This window comes from Hoplias malabaricus, chromosome 12 (genome assembly GCF_029633855.1).
Source record: "Hoplias malabaricus isolate fHopMal1 chromosome 12, fHopMal1.hap1, whole genome shotgun sequence".
Taxonomy (NCBI): Eukaryota; Metazoa; Chordata; class Actinopteri; order Characiformes; family Erythrinidae; genus Hoplias; species Hoplias malabaricus.
This window is the reverse complement of record NC_089811.1, coordinates 6,699,157-6,721,444: the sequence shown is the minus strand read 5'-3', so window position 1 is coordinate 6,721,444 and position 22,288 is coordinate 6,699,157. Positions and strand designations below refer to the sequence as shown.

Sequence of the window (22,288 nt, the reverse complement as noted above, 5' to 3'; positions counted from 1 at the left end):
AGTGCAGGATCTCAGGCCTAAACACCAATAGATCTCAGCTCCGGAATGGGCACTTCTCAAAGAGAATATATTGGCTTTACTCTCAGGGATCCCAGTGCCTGCTTTCTTAGTCTATGCTCACACACCCTGGACATTTAGGATTGAGTACAGTAAATATACTACAGATTGCTCCTTTAATGGTAATTAATAATATGGTTCAGTCAGAGGTTGAAAAATACTGCATTATTTCTAGTGTTCCTTCAAAGAATGGAAACCAGTAACCCTTGCAGTGCTGTGAACTTTCAGGAAAGGAGTTTGGCATTTCTTATATAAACTTTAGTGTTCTTCCAATACCTTGCCCACTCCTCACTGTCCTTCCCTCTCCTCAAATTTTCGCCCATCTCCGAGTCCTTCAGTGATCCCTCCTTCCCACCATCAAGTCCAGCTGTAGAGCTGCACAATATTACAATTTAAGTGATAATCACAATCAATATCTAAACCAAATATAATAAATGGCCACAAAATAAAGGCAAACAAAGATAAAAACTAATAATTAAACAAGCAGAAAAGGTGCGCAAATTAACAGCATGTGCCATTAAAGCACAGTGCCTGAGATATGGGCCCTATCTTTGTCAGGAAAGATAAGGTGGGACATGAGGCGTATTCAAAAGACATTAGTAGCTTTTATTCATAGAAACACAGATGCAAAGCTTCAAGAAAGCTTCTGTTTCTTATTGTGAGTAAACACAACCAGGGTGCATCCTGTCAGAGGAAAATAGCCTGGGTTTATACTACAAACCCCATTTCCAGAAAACTTCAGAAACTTCCCAAAAATGCAATAAAATCTGTAATTTGGTCATTCATTTTTATCTTTATGTAACAGACAAAAGGACAAATATTTTTATCTCAGTTTTATTTTTCATTAAATATTTATTATTTAAAATTTGATGCCTGCAACCCATTCAAAAACCAAATTGGGACAGCGTCATATTCACCACTGGATGACATCTCGCTTTCTTTTACTTTTAAATTTTTAGGGAAATTAAAATACTATTGTTGCAGTTTTGCAGGTCAATTTTTTTGTGTACAAGACCTGTGCTGCTCAAGAGTCTGTGGTCACTGCTGTCTGATCATCCACTTCATGATGGGCCATGCATTTTCCAAAGGGGACAGATCTGGACTGCAGGCTGGCCAGTCAAGCACATGCTTTGGTAACTCATGCAAGATGAGGCCTGACCTTGAATTTATAGCTGTTTTTTGTTTTTTTGTTTAAAATATTGGATGTAGCACTTTGAACTGGCAGCAATTTTCTGCAGTAGTGCTGAGCCCTTAACTGATCAAGATTTCCTCTGACTTCCTGATAGCATTCGTGATTTTGTGAACTGTGATGAGCAAGGACATAATTTTCTTGCAAAAACTGAACTATTGATGAATGCTCTTTGTATACCTTTTATATTAACCCTTTCATAATGTATTGCGTCAGAACTGTGACACATTATTTGTAATAATTCTGTGTAGTTTTCACTCACATTTTGCCTGGTTCCAATGTTTTTGCAGTGTGTTGCAGGCACCAGATTTTAAATTTATTTTTACAAAACACAATCAATATGGTCAGTAAAGAAAATGGAAATATTTCCTTTGTTCGTTTGTCAGTCAAATAAAGATTCACAAGAATTATTCTATAACAATTGAACATTTGTGAATTTGAGGCTTATTTGAGTGCTGGTGAAGCATTCACCAAAACTGTCCTCGCTGAGACCTCAGTGATTAGAAATCTGTTAATATTAAAAATATAAACTAAACAAAGGAATTTTTCTTCCTAAAATTAGAAAATGACATAAAATCAAAGCTGTTGTGAATTATATTACAACGGACAGTGTTTAAATTTACAGGTTGAGCAGTTAACCAGATAAATAAATAATATTACTAATTTAAATCCACCTCCAGAAAAACATATACCTCATGCTAAAATAAAATAATTTCGTTAGTCATGTTGTGGGTGGATACAATGTATATTCTGTCTTTACTATTTATATTTTCAGTTTTATAAAATGGTAGAATTAGGCACACTGACCCTAAAGGGTTTTATTTTAGTAAATGTTCCAAATCCTCGTCCTTCCAGTTTGGAAGGTGAAAAATGTACAACAACCTTTATCTGTAAGGTCACAAAGAGAAGGCCCATCATGTTTATATCGTGCAGCCCTTCTGCTGACTCCTGTCTCCTAGCAACCTAAGTCATAGGTCATGGGTTATTGAGTGCTGATCTGCAGGTTCCTCACAATTACATACGTCACGTTATCCTCAGTTGTAGGTTTGTGTTGAGTAAACCAGCTACAGTATCAAGTACAACTCAGTACAATTCAAATCTGCTCTTTTGGACATGATTCACTTTAATGAATGACCCCCCACTTGTTTGGCCTCCAGTTGATCATATAAGACTTTAACCAAAGTGATTTACCCGTAGTAATCCATTGTCCATTGCCCTGTAGAGAATAACAGTGCATCACCTAGCTAATTCCTACTGTAGCTAATATTGACATAACAGTACTTTCACTGCAGCAGATTTATGATCTTCCGAATAGACTTCATCTTTCTGTAGTCTCCTCTTGCGTTATGTCTAACAAAATAACCCTAACTGATTGGATTTTGTTTTATTGCTTTGATTTGTATGTTAAAATCACCGTGCAATGTGCAATTTTGTAGTCACATTTCTGTTGGAATGCATCTTGATTTGCACTGTACCACCGTAGGGGAAAAACAATTTCTCTTTAAAAGATATGTGGTTTTGTCTGTACATGATAGTATGTAGTAATGCTAATGAAGCCTTTTGTTCTCACATGGTTCAAATGACTTTTGGAATAGTCAAATGATCTGTCAGGTTGTTGATTGCTTTCTTTTTTCTTTTTCTTTCAGCAAAAGGCAGGCAATGCAGAGAAGTTTGACTATGTAAGTGTAATGGGATAACCATTTAAGCCACATGGTCTCATTGGGCTAATAAGAGCACATGGTTTAACCCCCGTTTTAACTTGTTTTGTCTTTCTGGCAGGTGGTGAATTTTCTGAATAAAATGGCCGGGAATGAATATGTTGGTTTCAGCAACGCGACGTGAGTAGAGCTGCCTGGCTGCTTTGTTTTCCCTCTGCATTATTCACAGGCCCAGTTTGTTTCAACCTGCTCTGGTTCTTAATACTTAATGAATGTGTCATGCATATCAGTATGTTTGATAACGCATAATCAAAGGATATGTACACCTGACATTATTATAGGTGTTCTGTAGAAAGTGGAGGACTAAAGGTTGGTATGGAGAGAGATGGAAACGTGTGTGTGTTTGTGTGCGTGGGTGTTTTTTCTAACCCAGATTCCAGTCAGAGCGCGAGTCAGGTGATAGGAATTTCGCTATCGGCTACTACCTGAAAGAGAAAAAGGTTAGTGTGAAGACACTGCTGTACACTAATTTATTACCACTTTCTCGCATATTTTCCAGTGATTTTCTAATCTTAGGTGGTTAGATTTTTCACTCTTCTTCTTTACTCCAAGACATTCTTAGTAAATATGAGAGAGAAACATGTTTTTGTTTTTTATTAATATATTGCATGCTTCTGGTGCATATGTATTTCTCCAGTGTTTTCCTGAGGGCACAGATATGACATCCGTCCTGGATTTCTACTTCCAGGTGAGAAACATTGCAGAGTGATTCACAGCACTCAAAATTCAATTCTCAGAGTGCAGATGGTGCAGTATGTTTGCTGTTTAAATTTGCAGCAATTAAGTGTTTGCATTTTATATTGTGGGGGAGATTTAAATACGTTAGCTTTGCACAGGAAAGCATAAACTTTAGCTTTAAACTACTTTTTTTAGATGTTGATTACAGAAGACCCCACAGCCCGACTGGCAAACTAATCAATAAAAATTACAAAAAAACAATTGTGAATACTTGCATACTAATTTATTATCATTAATATAAAGTCAATTTATGTCAAATATTAATGTCCAGTTAAAATATGTTGGACTGTATTCGGGTTGTTTACATATTTCACCTGGGTGTGTAAAATTCTGCATATGACTATATTTGATTTGATTTCAGTGGTAAAGCTCTGATAAATACATTTTCAGTATCAACTGCAGATCTGTATGGCTCTTCAGAGTGTGCTCTGTCTTTAATGGTTCAGTGGTAAAGGCATGGCTCTGTGGGAATGTGTAAGGGAAGAACAGCACTGGTGTGACACACTCACGTGGGTTGCGTTGCTTAATCAACCCTGCCCTGCTCAACTGACCCCACACTCCTCAACAACATCAACATCATTGCTGTGATTTAGGGCCGAGAGCCCAATCAGAACCCTCTTAATGCTGCTTAATATAGATTACGAACACTAAAGTTGAAGGCAAATGGTTTAGTGTTGTATATAGATAATGTTACAGGACTGAGGTTTATTTTTGGTTGTGTGTGTCTGTGTAGCTGTGCTCCATTGAAGTGACTTGTGAGAGTGCCAGTGTGATGGCTGCCACTCTGGCCAATGGAGGGTTCTGTCCAATCACAGGCGAGCGTGTGCTGAATCCCGAGGCTGTACGCAACACACTGAGCCTCATGCACTCCTGCGGCATGTATGACTTCTCAGGCCAGTTTGCCTTCCACGTGAGTGTCAACAACCATCCAACCATTATATCATACCTTCAAGTGTCTAGCTTGTATTATATGCAATTCTCACAGTATATGTTACTCCCACATTAATTATTGGTTTGCAATATTAGTGTAAGAGGTGTAACATAGGCATCACAGAATCATTTGCAATAATTAATAATGTATAATTGTTAATGTATAATAGGTCTTAGAATTACTGAACATTAGTTTAGGGTTTATCAGGAAAAATATCTAAAAATGTAGTTAAAATACCATGTAGTTTGTAATGTTTAAATCTGCATTGTACAATTAAATGTAAACTGAACAATGTAATAAGTGATTTCAGACATTTGAACAGTGGTGTACGTCTCTGTTTCTTCTTAATCTTGTTTTCACTTACATCAACACACACTCAGGGAAGATATTTAGTCTGAAGGGAGTTTATCTTTGCACTCACACAGGATTGTTCAGGTCAGGGGTCACGTCCTCTCAGGCAAACGTCATAGTCTTCTCACAGTGGGACATAACAGTCTCACAGTCATATCACATGCAGGATTTCCTAGTCTCAGATTTAGCTACAGCACAATTCATGCTGAAAAGAGATGACCCCGTTTATGAACCCCGTTTCTCAGGTGGGTCTGCCAGCCAAGTCAGGGGTTTCAGGGGGCATCCTCCTGGTAGTACCCAATGTGATGGGCATCATGTGTTGGTCTCCTCCACTGGACAAACTTGGCAATAGTGTGCGTGGCATCCAGTTCTGCCAGGTATGTTTTTTTTCTCATTATAATTCTACTTGAGTGGCTTATGTAATGCAAAACACATTTTCCTTAATTTATTTTTATATAAGGATTTCATGCTGTATGTAAACATTATAATGTTCTCTTTGGTCATCAGTTAACCCCTAAAACCTCAGTTATTTCCAAGAAAATAGTCCTCTTAAAAATGCCTTGGATATACCGCTAAACCTTCACCTTCATTCATTATGCATGGATTAATTATTATTGTTATATTTATCATTGTATTCCTCTGTCTGAACTTTTACACCTCCACTGCACACCTGCAACTTGAAAGCACTTGACAGAATTGATTCTTTCGATATATGATGTAAGAAACCTTGGCTGTCCGAATTCACAGTTTGGAGCACCGCAATTTCAAAATTGGCTGCTTATTTCATGCGTGATACGTCTTCTAACATTCAACAACCACACGGACATGTTAAATATAGGTAAAAAAAAATAGATTTACCTTAAATTTGCAAAACATACCATTCACAGCTAGTAGATTGAAAATGCCTATACATTTATTCAGAAAACATCTTAAGATAAAGAGAGATTGAAAAAGGTTGTTTAAAAAAAAAAGTAATTATAGTTTTTGTGCTCTATTTCAGTGAGGGAGTAAAAATGAAAGAAAATGTAGAATATGGACTTTTCAAACATGTTTAGCAAGTGCTTATTTCCCAGGAAGTTCATGTCCTAGTCATGTCGGCAAATTCTTTCTTTGAGTGATTGTCAAGCCCCTGAAAGTTGCTGATGTATTTTTATTTTTTAGCCAATATATGAAATTGAAACCAGAGCTTATCCAGCTCATCTGAGAGAAGGGCAGGACGACATGGGTAGAATCAGTGCTGGGTTGTGATGACTTATCTTGTGTATCACTTTTGTTGATACCTTGACAACAACTATGGAACATACAGTGATTAAAAAACACACTAGCACACTGAAAGCTCCAGTTATTGATCTGTTTAACTGTGACCACCCTGTACATCGAGGCAAGCACAGAATACTCTTGGGCAGATATTCTTAAGTTAAAGTAGACCCTGCAGGTGAAATTACTTGGAAGGCACTGCCTTAGACTCTTAAGTAATGGGTTTGTGTGAAGTTTGGGTGAGAGTCACTTTACTCAGGAAACTTCACTTTTCTCTTTAGGGTGTGTGTGAGTGTTCCTGCACTGCTGATAGGAGAACAGTTTCTTTATTTTGCTGGTCCTCAGTTACTGTTGATTCTTGTCTAACCTTCAGCAGGTCTGTGCTGGCAGGGCATGTAAGAAAGACAAAGAGTGTATTGCAGGAGAAACTCAGCACTCAAGTCAGTGCTGGTAGAGTGAAAATGGTGGTGTTTAAATTCCCTGTGTAGCTATTAGTGCAGTGTTCAATTTACACTCGTGTAGCAACAGACTGTTGACTAAAATGGGTGATTATACCCAACAAAAGTCAGAGTGAATGGTGTGTGTGGAGTGTGTAGTACATGGAGCAAACAGCAGGCTGTAAATACCCTGTGTAACTTACAAAGTGAACCATGCGGTTTTTAAATACACTGTGTGTTGCTTATGGAACAAATGATGTGTGGTTTAATCAGCCAGACAATGCTCATGTAGGAAACAAAGCAAGGTTTAAGCATCCCCAGGTTTAATCGCCCCATGGTAGCTCAAGGAGCATGTACAATGTTATTTAATATGTGACTTGGCAAGCCATTATATTATATTATAACCAGCCTTAGTTAGCACATTAGTCTTGTCATGATTGGTGAAATATTTCCGGCTCTGAATGCAAACTTACTCTGAACTTCTGACCTGAATCTAAGTTGCCAAGTGAGTGGAAAAGTGTTCAGCACTTCTCTTGCAGTGTAAAGTTGCCTCTTAAAAATATATTGTTTATGAAAACATGATTTTGGCTTTATGTCAAGCAATAACAAATGTGGCTGAAATTTTAATATATTTTTTTTAATATATATTTTTTTAATATCTGGCACTGTAGTTTCAAAATACAAAAAGAACGTCTTCTATTTCTGTTAAAAAAACATTTTAGAACTACAGTTTGGTGCGATTCTTCTTGTTTTAATGGAATATTATGAAATAACCTGTACACAAGTGTTTCGTGGTGTATGATTATGGAAGGTAGTAGGATGTTTTAAGACCTTGGAAGAATGATGGACTTTGAATGTGTTTTTGAAGTTTTAAATGTGTACAGATTGTTATTTGTTCCCTTTTTAACGTTCTTTTATGTTCTCTTCCTGGCAGGATCTGGTGTCCTTGTTCAACTTCCACAACTACGACAACCTGCGGCACTTCGCCAAGAAGCTAGACCCTCGGCGTGAGGGCGGTGACCAGAGGGTGAGTGCGCACTTTCATTTGCCTCCCCACCTAGCCGTCCCCGCATGCCCCATCCACGCACTACACAGCGTCCTATACGAGTGACTGTTCCCAAATCCGCCGCCTCTTTCCTCCATTACCATGGACAGATGGTTCAGTGCTGAGGCTCAGAGAAGAGGAAGCCTCCTCTTCCTGTCACGTTGCCGCACTCTGCTGACTTGTGCTGCTAAGCTAGTCAACTGCTGGTGAAATCTTCTGGCCTCTACAGGACAGTGTTAACACTACATGCCAAATAATGTGAACCATTAGAATGTACTGATCAGTTACCAGTGTTATTCGCTTTAAACCATGACTTCACATTGCTGCTGAGCTCTAGCTGCCCCTCTCCGACCCCACAGCTGCTCTTGATGTACTAACGGTGTTAAATAACACAGGCCTTCAAAGAGCAACTAAGAGGAGGAGTTCTGCTCTAGAACCGTTACCTATTTTAGTTATGATCAGGAATATATGCTACAAACCTGTATACATTGGTTAGTGTATTAGTTAAAAGTGCTGAACCTAAAGTAATCTTGTTCAGCCTTTGTCATTGTTATTTTAAGGTGAAACTGATGTCCTGCTAACACCTTCATTCTGCTGCGCACACCTTTATTCGTTCAAACGTTTAAAAAGCAGCACTCTAGTTCTGTGTTATTATAGAAACCCTGCAAAACCTGCTCTGCATGAAATGCTGTGTTCTGATTCTGCATGCCTAGCAGCACTTTCCCTATTAACTGGCAACAGAAGTGGGTTTTTGTACAAGTGGTACTTATTCTTATTTCTATTTAAAGACTGATGGTCAGGTTGTCCTACTCTGAAGGCTTTATTTCTCATTGTCTCCTCTCTAATGAAACTAGATCTTAAAAAAGATCTTTATTTCTAAGTAACTGTGTTGTGGCATGCAAGAATACCTAGTCTTGAGGTAAACACTTTTCGCCATGGTGTGCAAAAACACACCCTTATTCTCTGGTAGGTTATTGTAGATAAACGTACTACCTTTGCTTTTTGTCTGGTGTTATTATGATACTATATTTAGTACTGTGAATCATAAAGAGGCACACATTATCTATCTCTCTCTCTCTCATACATATCGATCTCTATCTATCTATCGATATTAGTGCTGTCAATCAATTAAAACAAAATTAATTGCACAAATTGCTGCAATTAATCATGATTAATCACATTGTCTCCAAGACTGAAATAAAGGTAAAGTAAATGAATCAATATAAGATCAGCAAAATGGAATTAGATTTAATTAGTGTCTTTAAAAAAATGTTATCACAACAATACAGTTAAAACGCTAGTATACAGTGTGATATTCATGACAAAATGGAGAGTGTGAACTGTACTTTGTTGCATTACTGCAATATCTCAGTGTACAAGATTCAGGAAGAACTTTAGCATTGGACACAATGTTTAACGGAGAAAATTAAGGCTACAGGGCGACTTGTGGCTCTGACATGGAAACAGGATCTTCGTGTGTGTGTGTGTGTGTCTATGAGAGAAGGAGGAGGGAGTGTAAAAGAGAGGGTTATGATATTTAATACATATTTCAACATAAATAAAATGTAATCTAACTTCAGAATTCAACAGTAGAGAAGCTGTGTTTACGCCGCTGAATAAAACTGCTCATACATCACTAGACTCTAAAAATGAGTAAATAATAGGAGGATGTTGTGGGCAAATTTGGTAAAAAGGTTAATTGGTGTTAAGCTAATGAACATGTTAAATTCCCTCATGCATTAAAACATTTATTTTGACAGCACTAATGTTATATTTATATATATATATAGACACACATACATACATGCACATATACAAGGGTTAGACAATGAAACTGAAACACCTGTCATTGTAGTGTGGGAGGTTTCAGGGCTAAATTGGAGCAGCCTGGTGGCCAATCTTCATTAATTACACATTGAACCATTGGATGCACATGGTCTTACTGGGCAAACACTGTGTCCTGAAGGTGGTGCCGTGTATCAGGACAACAATGCACCAATACACACAGCAAGACTGGTGAAAGATTGGTTTGATGAACATGAAAGTGAAGTTGAACATCTCCCATGGCCTGCACAGTCACCAGATCTAAATATTATTGAGCCACTTTGGGGTGTTTTGGAGGAGCGAGTCAGGAAACGTTTTCCTCCACCAGCATCACGTAGTGACCTGGCCACTATCCTGCAAGAAGAATGGCTTCAAATCCCTCTGACCACTGTGCAGGACTTGTACATGTCATTCCCAAGACGAACTGACGCTGTATCGGCCGCAAAAGGAGGCCCTACACCATACTAATAAATGATTGTGGTCTAAAACCAGGTGTTTCAGTTTCATTGTCCAACCCCTGTAGATGGAAGGTAGATGGACAGGCAGATATCCATGCACAGATTTGGAGGAGCCCTGCAGGCGAGCAAAACTAACGTGTTCTCCCCGTGTTGCTTAACACAGCAGCACATCTGCTTTGGATCCATGGATTACGAGAGCCTTCAGCAGGAGCTGGCTCTCAAAGACACTATGTGGAAAAAAGTCTCACCCACTGAGTCAAATGAGGACAGTTCCACCACTGTAGTCTATAGGATGGAGAGTGTTGGGGAGCGCAACTAAATGGACCTGCTTCGTCTGAAAAAAGGGCGCATATAAACGGGGCCGGAGAGTTTTATTTATTTTAATTTTGTGTTTTTTTTTTTTTTTCTCTGTTGTTGTCTTGTTCTTTTTTGTGATTGTCTAGCTGAGGTGTTGTTTGTCTTTTCCTGTCTGAAGTGTGGGGCATGTGCCCTCTTTAAGATGCTGCTCTGCTTCCGTTTCGTTTGTGTATGTAACGCTGCAGGAAACCAAAGCAAAAGAAGGTGTTTCAGAAGTCAGGCAGAGAGTTGGAAGTTCACTGATGGGTTAAAGTGCAGTTAAAGGGCAAGTTGTTTTTGTCTTCATCCAGAAAGTGTTCAGTAAAAACGGTGCAATCAGTAAACGCTAATATTTCTAACAGCGAATGAACGTCACGGCTGTTTTCATTGTTGAAAGTGAATGGCTTTCTTTTATTCTTAGCACGAAGGGTTAGTGTGGGACTGACCGGCTGCTGAGTGGAGGCCTCCACTCTTTGGAACCACAGTGTTGTACAAAAAGGATTAACTTTGTAGCCCCTGTCTGTCTGCAGTCGACGGTGACGTCAATATAGTTCCATCATCAATCACATCATGAACTGAGTTTAGAGCGACACCCGCACCCTCCCCTGGGACTCCCCACAGAGGGAGTATTGATTGGTGCGCTGTGTTTTGAAACAGAAAACAGTGTGGTGATGTAGGCTCATATGACCTTCAGTCAGACTCAGCTGTAGTTATGCTACATTCACTGGCCCCAAACGCTTCAGCTTGCTTTCTTTTAAACCTTTTTCGAAGATTAACAGACTTTTAGAATCTGGGGAGTGAGGGGTACACGTCAAAACAGTAAAATAACAGTAAAAATGCAGCAAGACAATCAGGCATTGATTGTAGCCGTCTGCGATGCCCTCTGCTGTTACATAAGTGCTTTTAGCAGCACACTGTGGTTGAATTAGAGAAGGCGTTTTAGGGAGAAACCTTTAACTTCTCACCAAATATCAGCCCCCAACGCTGACCTGGCCCTATTTGCACATGTACATATTTCAGCTGAGGCCTTAGATCTATGCTGCTTAGCTTTCTGGAGCCTATCCTGGTGTGCTGCCGCTACATAATGTAATACTTTTGAATTGGTATTGTCATTTACTGTTGTTTATTCATGGTTTGTTGTTCAACAAGGGTTAAAGGCTCAGTCAGGACCAGCTAAACTATTTGTTGCAGTATTCCATGTTGAGGCTGTGATTGAGCATTTACCTTTGAATCATTGCTGTTGCAAGAAACAACTGAGGTAATTCATTGTGTATTTCCCATAGAGAGCAATCTGTAGTTCATGTGGTTTGTGCATGTTTTTAATATCAGATCAAGGATGAATTAAATGGAGGTACATTTTTGTAAAAGTAAACGAGGCAAAAATAAAATGCATCCTTTGTTTTCTCGCAACAGTAAATGAACATTTTGTATATTATTTTATCTCAAACTAACTTTAAAGTGATAAACTGATATTTTAAGTGTTTTTTTTCTCCCATCATTTTCACTCTGTGATATTTTTGTGTATGAATTGCTAGGCCTCTTTTTTTTTTTTTTTTTTAAGTTAAATGTAGAGCATGTGTGTTTGTGTTCCCTGGCTCTGTATTATATATTGCATATATTTTATGATTATTCATGATTTTCTACACCTTACCAAGCTCAACTGCTCCTGAAGTATCAGGGTGTGTTGATCGCATGAGTTTTTCCTTTTTGTCAGCATTTATCATTTGCCTTTTTTTTTTTTTTTTTTTTTTTTTTTCCCTTTCTTTTTCCTTTCTTTTCATCTCTCTCTGTTACACTGTTTTGATTGGACGCATGTGCAATTTCTGTGCTGCTGCAGTTTCAGAGCCTGTTTGTTGCTCTTGTGGTCATGCAACGGTATAAAAATGCATTAACACAAGACTAACAGACAGGCTTCTGTTTATTAGAAAAATAAAAAATTAACGGAAGCAGGACACAATAATTACTTGAAAAATGAAGGGAATCTGAAACTTTCTCTGTATTACTGATGTGACTACTCCTGTTTGAGCTGTAAATACGGCAATGCTGACAGTGTCTTGGCTTCGCAGTAGCTGTATTTATTAGAAATGTTTTCAAGTGTTTTATTTTTCAAGTCTATAACAAATTTTCTAGTTCTGCAAATAGTGCTTTCTCTGCTTTTATTTCCACTTTAAGTGTCTTGCTGGTAATTCACATTTTTGTATCATTTTAATAAATTTATTTAAACCATCTCACTGTTACTCCATGTTTTGTTTTGTTTTTTTTGTTACATTTGTTTGTCTTCATCTCATCTGCGTTTCACACAACAAGAAACCATAATCCCGCTTTTACACACAGTATAGTCTTAATGTGTCCTAATGACAAGACAATGGAGACATGTATTTACTGTTAAAGGATCAGTACAGACAACCAAACTATTACAACCTTAAGAGGTGTTCTAGTGTTACAGATAATGTGTTATGCATTGTCTTTTTATTCTCCAATAAATAAAGAAGCTGCATTAAGGCATGTGTTTGTGTCTGTGTCTGTGAAGTCACCAATTTTTTTTTTTTTTTTTTTAAACCAAGCCAGAATTTTGTAGACACCCCCTAAAACCTGTAAATTCAACCATTTTAAGGAGCAGCCATTTTGGAAACTTTCAGCTGGTGCATAATAAGATGCTCCGGAACCATGCTCAGTGCTGAGAGTATAAAGCTCCACAACACTGGGCTGTAGAGCAGTGGAACTGATTTCTGTCACATGTTGGAGCAGTATCTGAAAATGGTGAGATGAGTTGGAGTGGCTTATTTTAATCGATCAACTCCTCACTGTAACACACAAATGCTGTTATTGGAGCAAAAGAAGAAACTTCCTATTAATATCCTTAAATTCAGGATAAATATTGGAAGAGCAGGTGTCCACAAACATTTGGCCTTGTTGTATTTGAGGCTAATGTAGTATGAGTATTAGCACCAGTTATAACTGTAAATGTGCATGAAATTTTGCGTTAACTGATATAAACATCTTTATAGAGTTTCTATAAATTTGTCTATAAAGATAAGCAGGTTTCCTACCCATTAGCCATCTTTGTACTGCTACAACGTATATAAGCAATTTTGTGTAAAATGAACATGTTTTGTAATAAGTAGGAGATGTTAGCAAAAAAAAAGCTAACTGGGGGTTATAACTTTGATTTTTTTTTTTTTAACTGTATTATTGCTCATTCATCACAACTCCAGGAATAACTGAAGTGCTACATTTGTAGAGAGGTTTGTATAGTGGCTAGCCAGTGTACTAATTAGCCGTTAGCAAAACACTAGGCCTCAAACCCTCTGTCTTTAAAAACAGTATGTATTTAAACAAAATCACGTGAGTGAATCTGCATGGCTCACAGATCTGCTACGAGAAGTAATATAGAAAACCCCACTTTGAAGATCTGTAAAATAATACTTCACATGAAAATGCTAAGATTGCTAATGCTGAAAGGAAGCCAGCAGGCAGCATGGTTTCAAGGTAATTAGCCTTAAGTATTTTTTCATTGCTTGCTGTATTTTAGTAATATTATCTTGGAAGATCACCAAGATTGCTGTATTCTCTTATTTATTGTTATATAAGTTGTTAATCATTTTTATATTATATCGTCTGTTTGTTCTGTATGCCAGATATTGTGTTCATTATTTAACTTTTATTACTTCCTCTAAGTACTGTATTTCTGGGAATAGTCCACTCTGACTACTGTTTGAATTTTTTCCTTGTTCATTTCTCATTCCACAGAAGTTTCAAAATTTCCACTTAATTCGATGTAATGTATCAGTAATCATGTGTCATAAGTGATAATGTATTCAGCCGTTCTGGGTGGATTGGTATGACATGGACCATTGCAGAGAAGCTTACTGGCTTATTTACATTGCCTACGACACAAATCAAGCCATTTTTAAATTAAATATCCAAAACAACCTATGAAATTCACATTGGCATCTTGTGAAACTGGCTTGTAACTAACTCACTCACTCACTCACATTGAGAAGTCTAAAGAATCACCAGAAGGGATCAGGCTGTGTTACTTTTGTTTTATAGTTTTATGGGTTGAAGTCTTCAGAGACAAACATTTTAGAAATCTGGTTCCTATCAACACCACTGTCAATATCTTCACAATGAAACCTTTCACAACAAACCACTGCAAATGACTGAAACACCTTTACTTATACAGAATTTGTTTGCCCTAAGACACACACAATTTTACATAATAACTTTATGTAACTTTTTGAAATCTAAGCTCACTGTGTTTTCATGTGTTTTACATTTTCTAAATGTGTTTACTGCCCTATTTTGCTGTTTTTATATTTACTCTGTTATGAGCTGAATAATGTGGTGTGTGTGAACGTAGTGGTGAAGTTGCTGTTTTGACTGTCAAATGCCTGAAAGTCGGTCTCATCGGCCTGTACAGAGTAGGCAGTATTAAGCCTCTACCCCAAATACTCATATCCCCTTCCCTTTATAACGTGTGTTGTTAGATTCTGACCAGTCATGTGCAATCTTGCTGTAGATCGGACCTCTCTCTGTGTTGTGTGTGTAAAATGTGATCGTAGGTTTCCAGGGCCTAATGTAAATGGAACTGAAATACTTCAAATACCTGTCTGATTAAGGCAATGTTTGGAATTTAGTGTCCAACTATATGAACTTAAATTTACAAAGGTCGTTTGTACAATTGAATGCTCGTACACCAAGATTTTCTAGCCAGATTAGTCAGGTTTGATTAATATCCAGTGCTAAAAAATTAGCAATCATGCAATATCTATTAATTCCCATGTAGTATCAGTGTGGCCACAGGGTGTCCATACCTTAGTTTAAAGAAAAGGACTGTCTGTGAGGAGTGTGGTGTGTTCTCCCTGTGTCTGCGTGGGTTTCCTCCGGGTGACTGTCTGTGAGGAGTGTGGTGTGTTCTCCCTGTGTCTGTGTGGGTGTCCTCCGGGTGACTGTCTGTGAGGAGTGTGGTGTGTTCTCCCTGTGTCTGTGTGGGTGTCCTCCGGGTGACGATCTGTGAGGAGTGTGGTGTGTTCTCCCTGTGTCTGCGTGGGTTTCCTCCGGGTGACTGTCTGTGAGGAGTGTGGTGTGTTCTCCCTGTGTCTGCGTGGGTTTCCTCCGGGTGACTCTGTGAGGAGTGTGGTGTGTTCTCCCTGTGTCTGCGTGGGTTTCCTCCAGGTGACTGTGAGGAGTGTGGTGTGTTCTCTCTGTGTCTGCATGGGTGTTCTCCGGGTACTCCGGTTCTCTCCCACAGTCCAAAAACAAACGTTGGTAGGTGGATTGGTGACTCAAAAGTGTCCGTAGGTGTGAATGTGTGTGTGTGTGTGTGTGTGTGTGTGTGTGTCGCTCTGAGAAGGACTGGCGTCCCCTCCGGGGTGTGTGACCCTGAACTGGATAAGCGGTTACAGACAATGAATGAATAATTATCAGCATTTAGGATATATACAGGGAGAAAGTCATTTACATGCTCTCTGGTTTGGCCTTAAGTGTGTGTGGGAGGGTTGTATTCAGTTTGTAGGTGTGAGGGTCTTACCCTGAGTTGGACTCAGCTGTGCTAGGTCTGTGTATTGTGGGAAAGAAGCTGGCGCATATCTGAACACTGTGGTTGGCAGAATCTTGAGATGGCATTTGTATGTAGTGTGTAGTCAGTGTCGTTACGTGATTGTTAATGCTGGGCCTTTTATGTTTGTTTGAAGTTATGTCACAGAGGAATCTGATCTAAGTTAAAGTGGGGAGCAGGAGTGGTCAGCAGTGCGTGAAAATGCACAGTAAAAGGATGATGATGTAGTGCAACAGGAGGAGTGTAGAGGTCTATATGAATGTAGCAGTGGGCTGATGGCGCCCTCTTATGGATGTTTTATGTCCAGCTTTTGAGGAAGTGTAAAAATCTCTATTGAACATACTTCCTAATCATATTGCAATCATAGTACAACAAATGATCAATAATTAAACTCGATCATAAATATGTGATTTTCTGCATGCACCAGACAAAGTAATTATGCAAATGATTATTCTCAAGTTCAACTCCTCCTCCGTCCTGTTTTAATGGGCCTGAGCCGAGGGAACGCATGGTGTAGACATGGGACCTCCCTGCATCTCCAGTGTGCACAAACTCCTCTTTTCCTCCTGTTCCAGGTGAAGTCTGTGATCAACCTCCTCTTTGCGGCCTACACTGGAGACGTATCTGCTCTCAGAAGGTATGGAGGCGCTCTTGACTCTCAGTCCGCCCCCTCACAGCTCAACACTCAGTCCCAATCCTGTTACACTCCTCCTCCACAGCCTGTGTGTGTGTGTTTGTGTGAGAACACTTAGCTATTCAGCATTCAGAGGAAAGTAAAGCTGAATGTTAATCATTCATGGCGCCATATTGCAAACAGATCCATTAACATTCTTTTAAGAACAAACCATTTCCCTCCTTGTTAAAACACATGGGATCTAATGTATTTCTATTATGACTATAGAAATATATTTTTTAAATCATTTAACTCATTCCAAAGGGTCACTCCAGAGAACACTGCTCCACAGTCCAGCACTGGGGGTGACTTCATGCCCCTCTAGCAGGTGCTTGGCACTGAGCATGGTGACTGTGGGCTCATGTGCAGAACGTCCTGTTATACTGGAAATGGACATTATGTAGACTGTGTGTAAACAAAAGAAGTGTCTGGATACATTTGGAAATACAGTGCAGCATTGATTTTGTTTTGGACGCCATATTTTCTCCATGCATTCTCTGTGAAAAGTGTGTGTAAATGCTGTGTGTGTGGTTTCTCCAGGTTTGCGCTCTCCTCAGTGGACATGGAGCAGAGGGACTATGACTCCAGGACAGCTCTCCATGTGGCCGCTGCTGAGGGTGAATACTGTACTCTCATCATTCACACACTTCTTTTACAGTAGTTCAGACCACAAAACTGTGTACTTGAGGGGGCGCCAGTCCTTCACAGGGCTACACACACTCACATATTCACTAGTTTGTTTATATATCCATCCATCCATCCATCATCTGTAACCGCTTATCCAATTCAGGGTCACAGTGGGTCCAGAGCCTACCTTGAATCATTGGGCGCAAGGCGGGAATACACCCTGGAGGGGGCGCCAGTCCTTCACAGACACACACCTACGGTCAATTTTTTTGAGTCGCCAATCAACCTACTAATGTGTGTTTTTGGACTGTGGGAGGAAACCAGAGCACCCGGAGGAAACCCACGCAGACACAGGGAGAACACACCACACTCCTCACAGACAGTCACCCGGAGGAAACCCACGCAGACACAGGGAGAACACACCACACTCCTCACAGACAGTCACCCGGAGGAAACCTACGCAGACACAGGGAGAACACACCACACTCCTCACAGACAGTCACCCGGAGGAAACCCACGCAGACACAGGGAGAACACACCACACTCCTCACAGACAGTCACCCGGAGGAAACCCACGCAGACACAGGGAGAACACACCACACTCCTCACAGACAGTCACCCGGAGGAAACCCACGCAGACACAGGGAGAACACACCACACTCCTCACAGACAGTCACCCGGAGGAAACCCACGCAGACACAGGGAGAACACACCACACTCCTCACAGACAGTCACCCGGAGGAAACCCACGCAGACACAGGGAGAACACACCACACTCCTCACAGACAGTCACTCGGAGCAGGAATCGAACCCACAACCTCCAGGTCCCTGGAGCTGTGTGACAGCAACACTTTTTTTTTTTTTTTGGAACATGTTCCAGCATCAAATTAAAAATGGGCAAATGTTATTAATAATAATAAAATAAATATTGACATTGTAATTCTCTCAAATATAGGGTGTAAATTATTTGAATGTCATTTGATGGTTTGTACTTGCACATTACATCCAAATGTTTCTGAAAATGGAGTTTGCTTTTGTATGCGTATGATTTAGGCTCTGCCTTTTTTTTTTTTTTGTAGGACATGTAGATGTTGTCCGTTTTCTTTTGGAAGCCTGCAAAGTGAACCCCGTCCCTAAAGACAGGTAGGACAAAACTTTATAACTGGTAACAGCAACATCTCAGCTTACTAATACAGCCAAACAGCATTGACAGGCATTCTTGTGTTTCAGTCTGAACAAACATTAGTCCTGACTCCTTTGGGATATGAAATACATCCTGTGATTAACATCAATATCTCAAGTGGGCTATAATAGATAGTTTGGTGAACATTCATATTTACACAACCTCACAGATGTCTGAAGATTTCTCTGAAGATGGTGAATAGTGATTCAACTTCAGTACATCATTAATATTTTGGGGGGCTCAGTTCTATCAAATTCATACACAAATATTAAAAAACCTAGTCTAGGTTTTCATTTTAGAGGAATTCTTGGATGAGCAGGAGTCAAGAAGCTGTGCATATATTATAGGGTGACCAGATCTGAGATGGTGAAAAAGAGAACACGTCTCGGATGAGCTCTCGCGAGAACTTACATTTACGTTTCGGCATAGCTGCTCGAGATGAGGGTGGGTACATGAGCTTTGCCTGACGTAAACAAGGACTACTGACGTGCAGACTGACCAATTAAATGTTTACAGAGAAGGTTACCGACCAATAACGGTAGCTCTACAGTCAGACCGTTCAATCAGAAGCCTTTAGGCTACTTCACCACGCCCCCTTCTCACTCAAGCGAACCAATCGGAGTAGGGGAGGGCGGGACTAGTTTGTGAACGAAACTTCTCGAAATTCTATGTAAGCTCTAGAGCCCCCATACTCAAATAACGGCCTCCGGGCCTTTTTAGGCTCATTGGGCATCTATTTCTTGCCCGCGAGCTGTTTTGAAAAGTTTATTTTTTTATTACAATTTTTTTTCAATCGCGCTGGCCGCTCTTATTTTGAAATCGCGCACCGCGATCTCAAGACGAGGCTGGGGATTGCCTCCATGGCAACAATAAACAGATAGCAGTAAAGCCCTCGGAAACGAGACAGTCACTCTCTCGCTCAGCAGCAGCAACACGTTTACCGACCGGAGCAATAATGACGGGCCCCAAAAGAAAACTGGACAGCGAAAACCGCCAGTTCCAGCGTTCTTTCTACCACCGTCCAGTACCCGCCCTATGTGCTTAATATGTTATATATAAATGTCATACGTTATATTGTTATACGTTATCATACACGGTCCCAATAAATGGCCCCTTGAGTCATTGAAAAAAAAATTATGGCCCCTCATCATTTCTATTTGAGTACCCCTGCTCTAGAAAAACACAATCCAGGACGTTTGTGAAATTCCGCCCGGAGATTTTTTTTAAATCTAAAAAAGAGGACATGTCCGGGTAAAAGAGGACGTCTGGTCACCCTAGGAATATATTATATTAGTAGATGAGCTGTGGGCTGTGACCACATGACACTTTTAGGAGAGCAATTGCCAAAATTGTGTATATTTGATGATTTTATTAATTCAATAAATATGACACTGTAGGTGGGGCAACACACCACTGGATGAAGCGACACATTTTGGCCACCATGAGGTCGTAACACTCCTGCAGGAGCACAACAAAAAATACAGCCCTTCTGAGAAACCTGCTGCAGACAAAGTGAATGTTGCCGAGAATCTGGACGGTATTTTGGAGACATAGACATCCACAGCAGGCGAGGACACTGCACAAGCCCAAAGACTGGATTACGCGGTGATGTTAGAGTGAATGTACAAATCTGCTGTTGGTCTGAGACATGTACAGCATTTGCCTTTATCTTGTTTCTTGATTGATTTAGCTCTTGTCATGTTTCCTCTGTTAATGTATTACCCTTTGTGTCTATATTAATTTGTGAAAAATGATATCTTAGACAGGATACCTACATATAATAGTAAACTGTATATTGGTGATGTATTGATGTTTGTCTTGTAAAGTGGCTGAATGACGGCCTTGGACCACTAGAGGGAGTTACGCACCATAAGCACCACCAGTGAAAAATCACACTCCAAACCCCAAACTGCAAAAGCACTGAAGGCCATTCATTCCTCTAAGCTCTAGCGTATTGCTCTGAGCTCTAAGACCTCTTACAAAGTGGGCACTTAACTGATGCTGTTGCAGGAGAAACGACAACGATGGTGTTCACGGTGTTCAGAGGCTTTAATATTAAGGTAATGTAGCCGACAAGATGTTTCTACTCAATCAGATAAAGATTAAAAGTTTTCAATTTCACTGCATCCTTTTCTCCATTTTCCAATAATGTCTGGGTTATAGCCTTCGTCCAACTGTGGTCTGATACACCACAAGGGACACTGCCCTCACAGAGTGAGAAAAGATGATGTGCAGGGCTTCATTTGTGAGTAAGGGGACAGTGCACTTAAAAAACGTAAAATGATTATTGGAAATGCAACTAAGCCCTACACTAGATTGAATGTGTCCAGGAAAGCCCTAGTGAACAGCACTCTCTCAAAAGCCTGACGAAAAGCACCTCACTAAACACACAATGATCAAGTTTAGGTTAAAACTATGACACTACAATGTTTGAATGTAAAGTTTAACGATATCAAAAAGTAATATAATGAATTACAGTTAAAAATACCATTTCAGAAATGTTTATATACATTTTACAATGTATTTGTTGCATTTTTTTTCTTCAGTTTTTGGTTTTAACTGGAAGTGAGTTGTCAAAACATTTGTCAGTTTCTCTTTTTGTTTCATCCAGGTACATGTGAGAATTTATGAATTGCTAAGTGCATAAAATTAGAATCACGGTGTAAGTTCTGACACATGTCTGCTTCTTTATTACTCTGCTACCTAGGGATTTTTTCCACAATGAAAAAGGTCTTGCACTTTTGGGTTTCAGGTGGTCTGAGTGTGAGCACAGACAAATACATTTGTGGTTATCAGAAGTTCCACTGAAGGAGTTAAGGGTTGGCTTGTGTTTCCAGTTCTCATCATCCTCCACCAGCTTATTTAATCATTCTTTATCCAGAAGGGCCTCTTACATTGAGCAGAAGTGGTATTTATGTCTTGATAAACTGTGTTAACTAATGTATACACTACTATGAATATGGTTCACGACAATACAGTATAAATATTACAATATGTGACAATAGACTTAACTCTTATAGGTATAATGTGTATCATCAGTACTTCTGGAACAGAAATCACTTATAAAGACAAGTATAGACCAATAACAGGGAGTCTGTGTATAGCAACAGCAACAAGTAGCTTAGCTATTAAGCACTTAGCGGAACTAGCTTGTACCTCACACACGTTTAGCAAGCTAAGATGTCTCCACAAGGACATGCCAATGAGGTGTCACTCTGTGTCAATGTTTTGTATCCGTGACACTTAGCAACCACAAGGAATATCATAGCAACCACCTGGAATACGCTTAAATGTTTGTTCCAGTTTGCGGCAAAGTTCATGCTATGATGTGTTTAAGTACTCGTGTTTCATTGTTGTCATATAACTATCACATTTGGCCTAAAGTGTTTTTAATACACTGGGCTTTTGGATAAAACGCAGTTCTCTCTCCACTATCCAGTTTCAAGGCTGAGCGCAGCTATGCTGTCATTTCTTCACCTATCTTCATACTCACCGCTACACTTCACTCTGAGGGGGCAGGTATACAAACTCTGGCAGGAAGTTAGTCAAAGTGAAAATGTTAATTCTAAAAAACTGCCAGATATTCTCATAAAAATACTGTGGTGAAGTGGAAAGGTTTATGATAAAGACGTGATAATGATCACCTTAAATAAGTAATAATAAATAATAGCACATATTTTCCGTATTTGTTTCCAAAGTTTTGTGCATCAGTTGCAATGAGAATGAGACGACGTTTGAATGAACATCATGATGGGTACATCTGATACCTCGTTTCTGATTTTATTTAATAATTGAGATGTGACTGCGATCAAAGGTGTGTGTACATGTGCAACTGTTTAATGCAATGAATTATAATAGTGAATTCTATTTATTTTGATGTACACTATTAAATAAAAAATATGCT

The 22,288-nt window shown here is 39.4% G+C and overlaps 1 protein-coding gene across 4 annotated transcripts in view; it reads left to right on the top strand.

Moving 5' to 3' along the window:
- glsb (glutaminase b) overlaps window positions 1–22,288 on the top strand; it is a 48,064-nt gene extending 25,776 nt beyond the window's left edge. For 3 of the 4 annotated variants that reach the window (XM_066641370.1, XM_066641371.1, XM_066641369.1), the window contains 11 exons: window positions 2,893–2,925; window positions 3,026–3,084; window positions 3,338–3,404; window positions 3,602–3,652; window positions 4,436–4,612; window positions 5,230–5,361; window positions 7,613–7,705; window positions 16,477–16,538; window positions 17,115–17,191; window positions 18,281–18,344; window positions 19,782–22,288. In XM_066641370.1, coding sequence (XP_066497467.1) covers window positions 2,893–2,925; window positions 3,026–3,084; window positions 3,338–3,404; window positions 3,602–3,652; window positions 4,436–4,612; window positions 5,230–5,361; window positions 7,613–7,705; window positions 16,477–16,538; window positions 17,115–17,191; window positions 18,281–18,344; window positions 19,782–19,938 — 972 coding nt within the window. In that variant the 3' untranslated portion in view covers window positions 19,939–22,288. Of the gene's footprint in view, window positions 1–2,892; window positions 2,926–3,025; window positions 3,085–3,337; window positions 3,405–3,601; window positions 3,653–4,435; window positions 4,613–5,229; window positions 5,362–7,612; window positions 7,706–10,168; window positions 12,828–16,476; window positions 16,539–17,114; window positions 17,192–18,280; window positions 18,345–19,781 lie in introns of those variants that run through there. The other variant, XM_066641372.1, reaches the window with a different exon arrangement.